Consider the following 12195-nt stretch of genomic DNA (forward strand, 5'->3'; position numbering starts at 1 on the left):
ATTGGATTAAGAGTTTTATAGAGTCATTAAAAGTTTTGTGTTATTCAATTAAAACAAAAGAATCTTGGATTGTTGATAAATTAAAATATTATGTTATTGGTTTAGGATTTTATATAATTTTCTTCATAAAAAAAGTCATGAAAACTCCCCCATAAAATAGAGAGATTGTGAATAGTCTATGACTTTGTATGTGTCAGCAATCTTTGACACCGGAATCGTCTCCGTCGCTGCTTCTCCTGTTCTCCAGCAATTTCAATTTCCAAAATTGGGGAATGGAGGAGACAAAGACATCTGTTTATGAGATGATATGATCTGTTTGTGTTTTTTGTCTTTGTCTTGGTCATCTATTTGTCTTCGCTTAATAAACAGTTTTCTATTTGTTGGATTTGTGTTTGATTGGTGAATGAATGGACCAAATTGCGAATATTCAAGAGGATGAAGCGGTGGACAAATAGATGACAAAGACAAAGACAAAAAACAAGAAAACCAAAAAAGAAGAAGAAAGATAACAGAACAGACGTGTTCTGGTTCAAAGACTGAAAGGGTTATCAAAACAACCCAGAAAAATATGAAACTTTGTTGAAAAATAGTAGAGAGATATACGAAGCTACAGGAAAAAGCGGAACGTGATTTGCTGTCACGGTCTGAAAGTTATGACCAATCTACCAAGACCGAAGAACAGAGCGACGAAGCTGAAGTGCACCAACTTCAAACTTTTTCTCAAGTCGACTCACAAAGAATCAGAAGCTCATCTTTATACGGTTGGAAATATCTTGATCTCAAGATTTCAGAACAACTTTTAGATCTCCAAACCGAGGTCTGAATCAGAAGATATCAAAGGAAGAAGATGAAGCAAAAACAAGACTATCAAGACTCAAAACCGCAAATTCGAAGAACCAAATTAGTACAACTCTCTGGTAAATAAAAACTTATTATAAAAAGAAAATCAAAAGTTTGCTCAAAGATAACAAGCTTCGTCACAAACAATGAAACCAAACAAACCAAGATCTTTGTCACCCCTTAATCCAACACAGGCAAAGAAGAGAAAAATATTTGAAAATAAAAACTTCATGATCTTCATGGTATGCTCCCTGTTCCTGTAGCTTCTACCCACATACTAGCAGTTATTTTGTCTCTCCAATTATTAGCATATTCCCTTTGTTGAGATTGGAGAGGTCCCGTATCTCCATTTTCCTCATAATTGTTTTCTTCGTGGCTCTCATTGTTTTCTTCGTCGTTGTCACTGTATTCTTCGGGAAGAAACTCATCGGACCGACATTCTCTACGAAGAAAGTTATGTAATCCAGCACAAGCTAATACAAGTTATGCTTGTACCTTAAAAGGAAAAGGCGGTGCTGATTTGAAAATCAAAAAGCGAGATTTGAAGATACCAAAAATTCTCTCGATCACATTTCTCAAAGATGCATGACGCAAGTTGAATAACTCATTTTGATTACTAGGATCACAACCTTGACCTCTAAAGTCTTGTAGATGATACTTTGTACCTCTGAACGGAGCTAAAAAAATGCGTCGATTTGCAAATCCACAATCAACTAGATAATATTTTCCTGAAATTCATATATGATAGCAATGATATTAATAGTTATATTAACAAAAGAGAGGTAACAATTTTCTGTGTAATGCATAAGTATATACCTTCAGGAACAGGTAGCTTGCTCTTACTTCTCGTTAAAGTTGGACAAGATTTTGGAAATATTTTGTAGGAAAAGTTTGGAAAAGTCATCAAGAGTATACAAGATTATGGAAAAAAGTTTTGAAGACTTTACAAGATTTTGGAAAATAAATCATCAAGATAATATAAAACTTTTTAACAATCTTTTAAAATTCTTTATTATCAAGTCACTAAAAGTCTTTCTAAATCTCAAACCAATAACACCCCCTAAAACTTTTTAACAATCTTTTAAAATCTTTTATTATTAAGTCACTAAAAATCTTTCTAAATCTCAAACCAATAACATCCCCTATGTCTGTCATCCAAATTCCTTGAATTAAAAAACAAAATAAATCAGTAACCGTACATGCATAAAAAGATAAAATACGACAAATATTTACAAATTATTTATAGAAAGTATAAAAAATACCTGGACGCGTATGTATACGGAATACCGTAGCGAGTAGCTGTGGATATAACACGTAGACATTTAAGCCCCAGCTTCCACCTTATCTTTATCTGACACGTGGCATTAATACAAGCATGGGTCCCAAAAACTCTCGGTCTTCTTCTTATTTTTTTGTCTACCTGATGCCACTCGTTTTTGTCTTTCCCATCTTATCCGAAAGATCCAACGGCTATCAATGATTACATCAATCAGAATTTTCAAATTAGTGTCGGTATTTCCATGATATATCAATTTCATCCCTCATCTTTTCAGTCAACACTTTTCTTCCACTAATTTTACTTGAAAACATAGGGTCTGACTGGTGTAAGTAGAAAAGATAAAACTAGAGGAAGTTGGAGGAATTTTGTACTTCTAATATTAAGCGGAAGTAAGTTTTCTGCTGGAAAAAAAAAACTTTCTTTGAGAACAAAAAATTAAAGTGGTGGGTCCAGAGATTATTAGAAAAGAAATATTTCTTCTCCTCTTCTACCAATCAGACCCATAATGCTTTTTGAACACTCTTTGACCTTTAAATTAATGTTTAGCTCATGAAATTTGATCATAAACCATAAAAATAAAAAAATTAAATTGAAAATCACGTTCAAGTTAAAGCGAAAAATAATATTGTAACATATTTTATGGATTTGTGAGCAAAATCTTGGTGATAAAATTATAAAATATGATTTTATGTAAAGAAAAAAAGATATTCTATGTTTTGCAAACATCGGATTTCAATGAAAAGCACGTCAATTATCTAAATATAAATTTATTTTATTCGGACTTATATAATGTATGGAAACTAGTATCATATGTGTCTAAATAAACTGAATATAACAATTTGTCTGACTGTCGTTTATACCGATTATCCAAATGTTGACTGTTGAAATTCAGAGATAATAATGTACCCAAACATTATATGTTTCACAAATTTGATAAAATTACCGAACATAAAATACATTTTTTATAGAAAAAGTATTAAGTTTGCTTTTGCTAAAAAATAAAATAATTTCATCATTTTGTTCAATTTACTAATCAAATCTGAACTATTGAACTAACAACTAATTTCAAGAATGCGGTTTTATTTTAATATATAAATAGTAAGGGTAGTTGTTTCAATGAAAATACCAATGTAAGGACTAAGTACAAATTTCATTATAATATGTATTTGACAAAAAAAAAAAAAACAGATAAAAGTATAATAATTTAGACAAGAAAAGCGTCGGTGTTATAATATAAAAGACGATCAAAATCGATCTTATTTACAAGAATTTGTTCCTCTCTCGAAGAAGAAGACGACGTTAATGGCGGAAACCGTGGAGCTCCCGAGTAGGTTAGCGATTCTTCCATTCAGGAACAAGGTTCTCTTACCTGGCGCCATTATTCGAATCCGTTGTACTTCTCATAGCAGGTGAATTTTCATTTCCTTAACGATTCTTATGCTTCCTTCTTCTTCTTCTCCTTCTTCTTCTTCCTCCTCTGGAATTTGCGTTTGTTTTAGGTAATTTGATGCTTGGACTCATTCGAGTCAGTTTCAACAATCGAATAGGGTTAATTTTGTGTAGTATTGATCGTTAATAGGTTACACGTTTACATATACAACAATTTGATAACCTTAATCTTCGAATTATGCTTTGCTGGTATATATAATTAACGTTTGTTGCTTTGGTTACTTGTTTCTCAAATTTTAAGCGTGACACTAGTGGAGCAAGAGCTATGGCAGAAAGAAGAGAAGGGTTTAATTGGCATTTTACCTGTTCGTGATGATGCTGAGGGTTCTTCTATAGGGACGATGATTAATCACGGTACTGGGAAATTTGATTTTGATATCGGACGAATTTGATTTGATAAGAGTATTTGTGTTGATTTAGTTTCTTGTGCCAAGGTGCTGGAAGTGATTCTGGAGAAAGAAGCTTGAAATTTCTAGTTGGTACAACAGATGCTCAGAAGTCTGATGCAAAAGATCAGCAGGATCTTCAATGGCACACCAGGTTCGGTTTATTTTTGCACTTGCTAGACTCTGAGATAATATGAATGATGTGGTTAAGGTGCTCAGAAGTGTGATATGATTTCTATTTTGGTTTGACTCGCAGCATATGTTGTTGTTTTTGATATCCAGGGGAGTAGCAGCTCGTGCTCTGCATCTTTCAAGAGGGGTGGAGAAACCAAGTGGAAGGGTTACATATGTGGTTGTCCTTGAAGGTCTAAGCAGGTTTAACGTTCAGGAGCTTGGAAAGAGAGGACCATATTCAGTTGCTCGGATTACATCGCTCGAGATGACAAAGGCAGGTAAGATATATTTTTTTCCATTTCTAGTTTTAAGTGACTACTGGTGTCAAATTGTTATCTTCTTTCCTAGAAATTCCTGTCTTATACATTATATGGTAAGGACCTATAGTCCGCTGCTTCATCATGCTACTAAATGAGTTTCCTGCCTCTTTTGAGGTCAACGAGACTTTAATATATGTTAGCTCTGTGTATCTTTAATATATAGATAAGTTTATGCTTGTGAAAATTATTGGTGGTTAGAGATTCTTTAAGATAATAGTTTTGAGTTGGAGCTTGTTTGGTAATGATAATTTTTCTGGCTTATTTCAGGTTGGGTCATGACCTTTTATTTTTCTAATATATTTGGCGACATGCTAGTCCATTAATGTCTTTAGCTGGTTACTTTCTGGCCATCTGCAGAGTTGGAGCAAGTGCAACAAGACCCAGATTTTGTAGCACTGTCACGCCAGTTTAAAACCACAGCTATGGAGCTTGTCTCTGTGCTTGAGCAGGTAACTTTAGTGAAACTAAACGGTTGTATGTTTTTGGTCACTCCTTTTTCAAGTTTCATGTTTGCTTCCGCATTAGAGTTTCCAAGATAAATTAAAAAATTGACAGCTGAAGTTATAAGTATCTGTTTTCATGAAATGGATTCTTCTTCGGGATTTTTTCTTTCCATGGGAGCAATTATATAATCTTCATCTAATGGAATATGGACCATTCTTGATAGCATCAATAAAACATGCATTGATTCTTGTTTCAGAAACAAAAAACTGGTGGAAGGACAAAAGTTCTTTTGGAGACAGTTCCTATCCATAAACTAGCAGACATATTTGTTGCTAGCTTTGAGATGAGTTTTGAAGAGCAACTATCTATGCTGGATTCAGTTGACCTTAAAGTAAGACTTTCAAAGGCTACTGAACTAGTTGATCGGCATTTGCAGGTTAGCTCTTGATATTCATGTTATTGTATCTGTCCTCAATTTTCCCCTAGGCATTATGAACTCATGTTGGTTCACTTGTGGCAGTCAATTCGCGTGGCAGAGAAGATTACTCAGAAGGTGGAGGGCCAGTTGTCAAAGTCACAGAAGGAGTATCTCTTGCGCCAGCAGGTTTGGTTTCTACAGGCACTGGTTGTCAAGTTGAGAGGTTATTGTCCTTCAGTGGTATGACGGGTAGCAATGAAACTGGTTTTTGCAGATGAGAGCTATTAAAGAGGAGCTTGGTGACAACGATGATGATGAAGATGATGTAGCTGCACTTGAAAGAAAGATGCAAGCTGCGGGAATGCCGTCAAACATATGGAAGCATGCTCAAAGGGAATTGAGGTATACTTTGCTAGAGCACAATAGCTAATGGTGTGTGACTGTGGACCAACTTGAAGAGTTAATTTCTTTATTAGTGATTTTCTTTTTCATTTCTTAATGCAGGCGACTAAAAAAGATGCAACCTCAGCAACCTGGCTATAACAGTTCACGAGTTTACCTGGAGCTGTTGGCTGATCTTCCTTGGGAGAAGGCAAGCGAAGAACATGAGTTGGATCTAAAAGCAGCAAAAGAACGTCTTGACAGTGATCACTATGGTTTAGCCAAGGTCAAGCAACGGATCATTGAATATCTGGCTGTTCGAAAGGTTGTTTTGTTTGTCTTATTATATTTTACAGTGACCCATCTTCAGTTTCTGGTTTTCTGATTTTATCTTGATTGAAATTTATTCATTACAGCTTAAACCAGATGCGAGAGGCCCAGTATTGTGCTTCGTTGGTCCACCAGGTGTGGGAAAGACATCTTTGGCATCGTCTATTGCAGCTGCATTAGGTAGAAAATTTGTTCGCTTATCTTTGGGTGGTGTGAAAGATGAAGCTGACATTAGAGGACACAGAAGGACTTATATAGGAAGCATGCCAGGGCGCCTCATTGATGGGCTAAAGGTGAGTTTCTTGTTTTCTAAGGAGACATAACTAACTTTTGCTGATGAGAAATCTGAAAGAAACTTAGGAATTTGTTTTCGAACAGGAACTAAGCTGTAGCAGATAAGTTTGTCTGTCTGTCCTTGACAAGTTTAAGTCAAATAAAGTGTTATAGATCATCAAAATGATTACTACTTAGCTTTTCTGAACAGGCATTGGCAAAACTGCTGAGTAGATGCTCTTCTAATATGTGAATGTCCCTTTTGATTACAATCATGTTGGATGGTTTGTTTTGTTATATGATATTTTCTTTATCACTAAGGTTTCACTCTTATGTTTTGATTTTAGAGGGTCGGTGTTTGCAATCCAGTTATGCTGTTGGATGAGATTGACAAAACAGGCTCGGATGTTCGGGGTGATCCAGCTTCTGCACTGCTGGAGGTTTTGGATCCAGAGCAGAACAAATCTTTTAATGATCAGTATCCTATCATGTTTCCTCATTCAATATAAATATTAGATTCAACGTCCAAACATTGTTAGGCTTGCTGAAAGTTTCTTGCATGAGTTTTAAATCTTGAAATTGTACTTTTCACATACCCCTAGTCAACAACTCTATTCATTCATAGATGTTCAGATGATGCTTGATTTAGTTGGCCACTCTATTTTATGGATTGACGGTTACCCTTAACTGAAAAAATAGCTATCTGAATGTTCCATATGACTTATCAAAGGTGGTTTTTGTTGCCACTGCAAATAGGGTTCAACCTATTCCACCTCCTCTTCTAGACAGGATGGAGCTAATTGAGTTGCCTGGTTATACGCAAGAGGAAAAACTTAAGATAGCTATGCGCCATCTGATTCCTCGAGTTCTAGATCAGCATGGGCTTAGTTCTGAGTTTCTCAAGATTCCAGAGGTAGATTGTTATTTTTGAAAATTTTGGTGTATTACCAATAATTGTCTCTCGTGTGGTGCGCTTATTCAGTTTCTTCGTATACTCGCCATAGGCTATGGTAAAGAATATAATTCAGAGGTACACAAGAGAAGCCGGTGTTCGTAGTCTAGAGAGAAACTTGGCTGCTTTAGCTCGTGCAGCTGCTGTGATGGTTGCAGAGCATGAACAAACTCTTCCGTTGAGCAAAGATGTGCAGAAACTTACATCTCCTCTGCTTAATGGTAGAATGGCCGAGGGAGGCGAAGTGGAAATGGAAGTTATTCCAATGGGTGTAAATGATCATGAGATTGGAGGCACCTTCCAGAGTCCCTCAGCTTTGGTGGTTGATGAGACCATGCTTGAAAAAATCCTTGGGGTAAAGCTCTCCTGCTCTGTTCAGTGTTCACTTTTAAATAGTTTTTATAGCAGAATATAATCATTGATGGCTGTTATATATTGTGATACAAACGTGACATTTGTGAAACTTAACTGCATACTGTTTTGTCGGGTGCAATGCAGCCTCCAAGGTTTGATGACAGTGAAGCCGCTGATCGAGTGGCGTCAGCTGGCGTTTCTGTAGGTCTCGTTTGGACTACTTTTGGTGGAGAAGTCCAGTTCGTGGAAGCTACATCTATGGTAGGCAAAGGCGAGATGCATTTGACGGGCCAACTCGGAGATGTTATCAAAGAATCTGCTCAATTAGCTCTTACATGGGTAACATCTTCATTTGAAACCTTGCTCATTACACACTGTAAAATACGTCAGAACTTTTTAGTTGATAATCTATTGATGTTTTTTAGGTAAGAGCTCGTGCGTCAGATTTTAAGCTGGCACTTGCAGGGGATATGAATGTTCTTGATGGACGAGACATCCACATTCACTTTCCTGCTGGTGCAGTGCCGAAAGACGGACCTTCTGCGGGAGTGACTTTGGTGACAGCTCTGGTTTCGTTGTTCAGTCAGAAACGAGTTAGAGCAGACACAGCCATGACCGGAGAGATGACACTCAGAGGTCTCGTTCTACCTGTTGGTGGCATCAAAGATAAGGTACACTGCGTCTAGTTCTAGCATCCCAGAGCTTCACTTGTGGTTAAAAAAACCGAAATTGAGTACCTATTCAAAACATATTTTAAGAGGGCTATGTTAAATCGATGAACAGATATTGGCTGCACACCGGTATGGTATCAAAAGAGTGATTCTACCGCAGAGGAACTCGAAAGACTTAGTTGAAGTACCCGCTGCTGTACTTTCCAGTCTGGAGGTAAGTTGTTAACTTCAACCTTAGTATTGTTCTCGGTATTGCGGTATGCTACCTCCTGCATATGAGGCCCGTTTTGATTTGACACTGGAGTGGTTACCTCTTGCGGATTAGCCCGCGGGTCGGGTAACCCACCAAACACTAGAAAAGAATCATGGGCTGAGTCTGGCCTGACTCTGAATTAATGTTTTTGAATAGTTCTAAATTTGGTATGAATGGTGGAACAGGTGATATTGGCAAAGAGAATGGAAGACGTTCTGGAAAATGCATTCGAAGGAGGTTGTCCATGGCGGAACAACCACTCTAAGTTATGACATATCCATACTTCTTCTCTCTTTAAGACCACAACAGAGTCGGCTCAGCCTCAGACCATGTTTGTTCATTTGGTAAGGAATCAGAATCTTTGCATATCTTTTTTTTCTTTTTCTTAATTTCTCCCACCCACCTCTCCCATATTGTATGTTTGTGTATGTAATGGGCTTAAATTTATCATCTAATTTAATTTACTCATCTCCTCACAAACTCAATACCCTCCGAAATTTGATTTATCATGATATGAGTTATTTAAAATTTGATTCCGTAATCTAAATATATGGAATCAATTTCTTCGAATTGACCATCTCAACACCTACAAACCCTAACTAACATCCTTTGGGAGGAAGATCGCCTTTCGATTGTTCAATTGTCTCCTTCCTCTTTTCTCGATCCTTCGTGATCCTATTGCTTTTCAGAGAGTTTCAATATCACTATGGAAAACATCGTTTTGTCATCTCGTCTCAAGATATATTATGTTGGGTTCCCGACCACCTTTCGATCAAGCTTAGAACACTATAACCATCCTTCAAACATATGAATTCTCAATATAGATGACTTATCTTTGGATAAACCATGAAGCAAATAACACTAGTTTAACTGGTATTTAGGTATTATAACTGCTATTAACGGAAAGAAAAATTAAAATCAATAATTTGGTTGAATGTTTTAATCAACTAAAATCCATTGACCAATAACTTTTCATTCTTTTCAAAATTATCCTTCGATCAATCTAATCAATTAAAATCCATTGACCAATAATTTTGTTTATGTAATCTTTAATATCGGTTTGCGTTAAAATGATGTATAATTGTATATTACATACTGATTTTATAGTATTCCCATTATGCAATAATTTTGACAGCCAACATTTATAAATTTGATCAGAAAAAGTTATACAACAAATTGAAAATCAAATTAGCGTTGACGTTTTTTCTGAAGGGTTTGTAAAAAAAAAATCTTGAAAATGTTAAAATCTAACCTATAAATAGCAATAATAAATTATAAATTATAGTTTTTAGGTAATACGAAATATAAAAAAGACGCGAATTTGTATGTACTAAAAAGTTAAAGGACATCTCTTCACGCGCTGAAATTGTGCGGTTTTAAAAAATTAAACTTATTTCAAATTAGAATAAGAAAAACTAAATATTTGAAAAAATAAGATAAAATTTAATTGGAGATCAAACAGTATAATTAAAAATTACAATTTGCTTATTTAATCTTTGACTTTCTAATTTTGTTTATGCAGCCTGACACCCATCTAGACCGATCTATAACGAGGATTTCATATCATGATTTTATTAATTTTGAATTAATATACTTTTTCCAAGCAAATCTCGAAAGGTGTATTCCTTCAGTGGCTGATGGGCTCAAGCTATCATCAAGAAAGATTCTGTTCACCCTGTTCAAATGCAACAAAAAAGTCACGGTGGAGCAGCTTGCTTCTGATGTTTCTAAAACTTGCTCGTATCACCACAGCCAACAGAGTTTGGCTAAAACGATTGTTAGGATGGCACAGGATTATGTTGGTAGCCCCAACAATGTCAATTTACTTGACCCAGATGGCCAGTTTGGTTCTCGAATCTCGGTAAGTATAGATTAATCATTTGTTCTCGTTTATGATGCTTAACTCGTAAGCGTGAGGTTATGACACTTTAACTTTCTTATTGGGATTGGATTGTGGCTTGCTTTGTTGAGTTTGTATATTCGTAGGATGTGGTGTGAAAGATTCCAGAATATATTTTCAACTATGCTCGTACTCATCATGGTTGTAATTGTTCTATAGGGTGGTAAAGATGCTTCCAACCCAAAATATATTTTCACTGAGCTATCGGTCATGGCAAGAGTTTTGTTTCCGAATGATGATGATGTCCACCTACAGTACTTGAAGGAAGATGGGAAAACTATAGAGCCATTATGGTAATTATTTGCCCAACTCAGTGCAATACATTTGGCTTTTAGTAATTTTAGATTATTTAATGTTTTTCAGCTATATGCCGGTAATTCCAACCGTACTTGTTAACGGTGCCAGAGGGGTTGGAAGCGGTTGGAGTACGTTCATACCTAAATATGACCCTAGAGAGATTGCTGAGAATATAAGACGTCTCCTTAAAGGGGAAGTAATGATAGCAATGGATCCTTGGTACAGAAAATTTAAAGGAACTATAGAAAAAGTTAAATCCAAGGCAGGTGTGACGACTGCGTCTAAGGAAGGTCCATGTACCTACAAAACCAGTGGTCTATTCGAGGTGATTAATGAGACTACTCTTGTGATAACGGAGCTACCAGTCTACAAATGGACAAAGAAGTATATAAGTTTTTTGCAAGATACGAAAGAGAAAGGTTTTATCCAGGTAGAATTTCTGCTTTAATTACAAAGTTTCATAGAATTCGTGTATGCTTCTTTGTGATTCAGTCTCCTTCTTTCTGCAGGAGTTCAAGAACAACAGTGATCTAACGTCAATCAACATCGAAGTCACACCTTCTGGGTCACTGGATCAACCGGGTTCGAACACATGTCAATTGATTAAAATTTGTTTAATGTATTTAATATTTATATAGATTATGTAATTTTATAAAAATAGTAATAAAAATAATCATACTATGTTTAACAAAATATGAAGTCTAACAATACGAAAATATTAAGACAGTAGGATAGTAAATACGAAGAACTGAAAAAAGTTCTAAACATAATTGAATAGTGAATACACTAAAAGTTTAGAACTTTATATTTTATTCCAAAATCAAATGATTTTTTTTGAACAAAGATGCGGCCGGATACCGGATTACTGGCGTGTTTTTGTGGGCCTCTCCAATTTAAAATTGTTGGATATTAACAATAAACTCAAATCGAAAAAGTATTCGAATCGCGGATTAATCTTTCGGACCGGACACGTCAGATTGAGCGTGAAAACACTGATTAATTCAAGGTGCAAAGTCATATAGAACGGAAATTGAGGAGAATTAAGCGAGTTATTTTTATCATGCGCTAGCTTTGCGAGTAGAGAATGTTTTTATTCGTGCTTGGGCTTGCTCGTCGATAATTTCTACTAGCCCATATTGGTTTTTACTCAGTTGCCCATTAATAATTTAATCTTTCCTGATTCAGCGTTCATCGTCAACTTGTTTCCCATCACTACCCGTTTTTGTTGGATAATGGATTCGATCATTTTCACTATTTCTTAGTCTTACAGTTTCTTTTTTCCTCTCTCCCATTTTCCCCAATTTTTTCCATGGGAATATAAGCATTTAGTTGACTGACACTAACATAAAAGCCGACAATCTTATTATTTTTGGCTCTGTAACAGAAGAAAAACACATTAAGGGCTTAAAAGACAAGGGCCCTGAATGTTTAGTAGTTTTTAATTGGTTTTTAGATTCTAGTTTTTGGATTTTGG

General features: G+C 35.7%; 2 protein-coding genes and 1 long non-coding RNA gene across 3 annotated transcripts; 2 read left to right on the top strand and 1 right to left on the bottom strand.

Annotated features, from left to right (window-relative positions):
- Positions 1-740: 740 nt before the first annotated feature.
- LOC110225102 lies at positions 741-1695 on the bottom strand. The gene is made up of 2 exons (XR_002329507.1): positions 1657-1695; positions 741-1568 (listed from the first exon to the last, which is right to left on the bottom strand). It is a non-coding gene; the product is annotated as an uncharacterized LOC110225102 (long non-coding RNA).
- A 1660-nt stretch (positions 1696-3355) lies between these two features.
- On the top strand, positions 3356-9055 carry LOC9301223 (lon protease homolog 2, peroxisomal). The gene is made up of 17 exons (XM_021032455.1): positions 3356-3528; positions 3810-3922; positions 4003-4108; positions 4237-4406; positions 4806-4897; positions 5149-5328; positions 5413-5496; positions 5585-5712; positions 5815-6016; positions 6108-6314; positions 6642-6772; positions 6994-7207; positions 7299-7601; positions 7745-7939; positions 8026-8271; positions 8384-8485; positions 8710-9055. Exons 1-17 carry the CDS (start codon positions 3422-3424, stop codon positions 8794-8796), a joined length of 2667 nt encoding a protein of 888 aa, XP_020888114.1. The 5' UTR covers positions 3356-3421; the 3' UTR covers positions 8797-9055.
- A 962-nt stretch (positions 9056-10017) lies between these two features.
- On the top strand, positions 10018-10739 carry LOC9299451 (DNA topoisomerase 2). Its single transcript, XM_021015867.1, has 2 exons — positions 10018-10385; positions 10584-10739. The coding sequence occupies exons 1-2, from the start codon at positions 10041-10043 to the stop codon at positions 10719-10721; spliced, it is 483 nt and encodes a 160-aa protein (XP_020871526.1). The 5' UTR covers positions 10018-10040; the 3' UTR covers positions 10722-10739.
- The last annotated feature ends 1456 nt before the right edge of the window (positions 10740-12195 follow it).

This window comes from Arabidopsis lyrata (assembly GCF_000004255.2).
Source record: "Arabidopsis lyrata subsp. lyrata unplaced genomic scaffold ARALYscaffold_8, whole genome shotgun sequence".
NCBI classification, from domain to species: Eukaryota; Viridiplantae; Streptophyta; class Magnoliopsida; order Brassicales; family Brassicaceae; genus Arabidopsis; species Arabidopsis lyrata.

Coding starts and splice junctions, on each gene's coding strand:
- LOC9301223 (XM_021032455.1), top strand. CDS start 3,422: ATGGCGGAAACCGTGGAGCTCCCGAGTAGGTTAGCGATTCTTCCATTC. Junction 4,407..4,805: donor GCTCGAGATGACAAAGGCAG/GTAAGATATATT, acceptor GGCCATCTGCAG/AGTTGGAGCAAGTGCAACAA. Junction 7,940..8,025: donor CTCAATTAGCTCTTACATGG/GTAACATCTTCA, acceptor GATGTTTTTTAG/GTAAGAGCTCGTGCGTCAGA.
- LOC9299451 (XM_021015867.1), top strand. CDS start 10,041: ATGCAGCCTGACACCCATCTAGACCGATCTATAACGAGGATTTCATAT. Junction 10,386..10,583: donor AGTTTGGTTCTCGAATCTCG/GTAAGTATAGAT, acceptor ATTGTTCTATAG/GGTGGTAAAGATGCTTCCAA.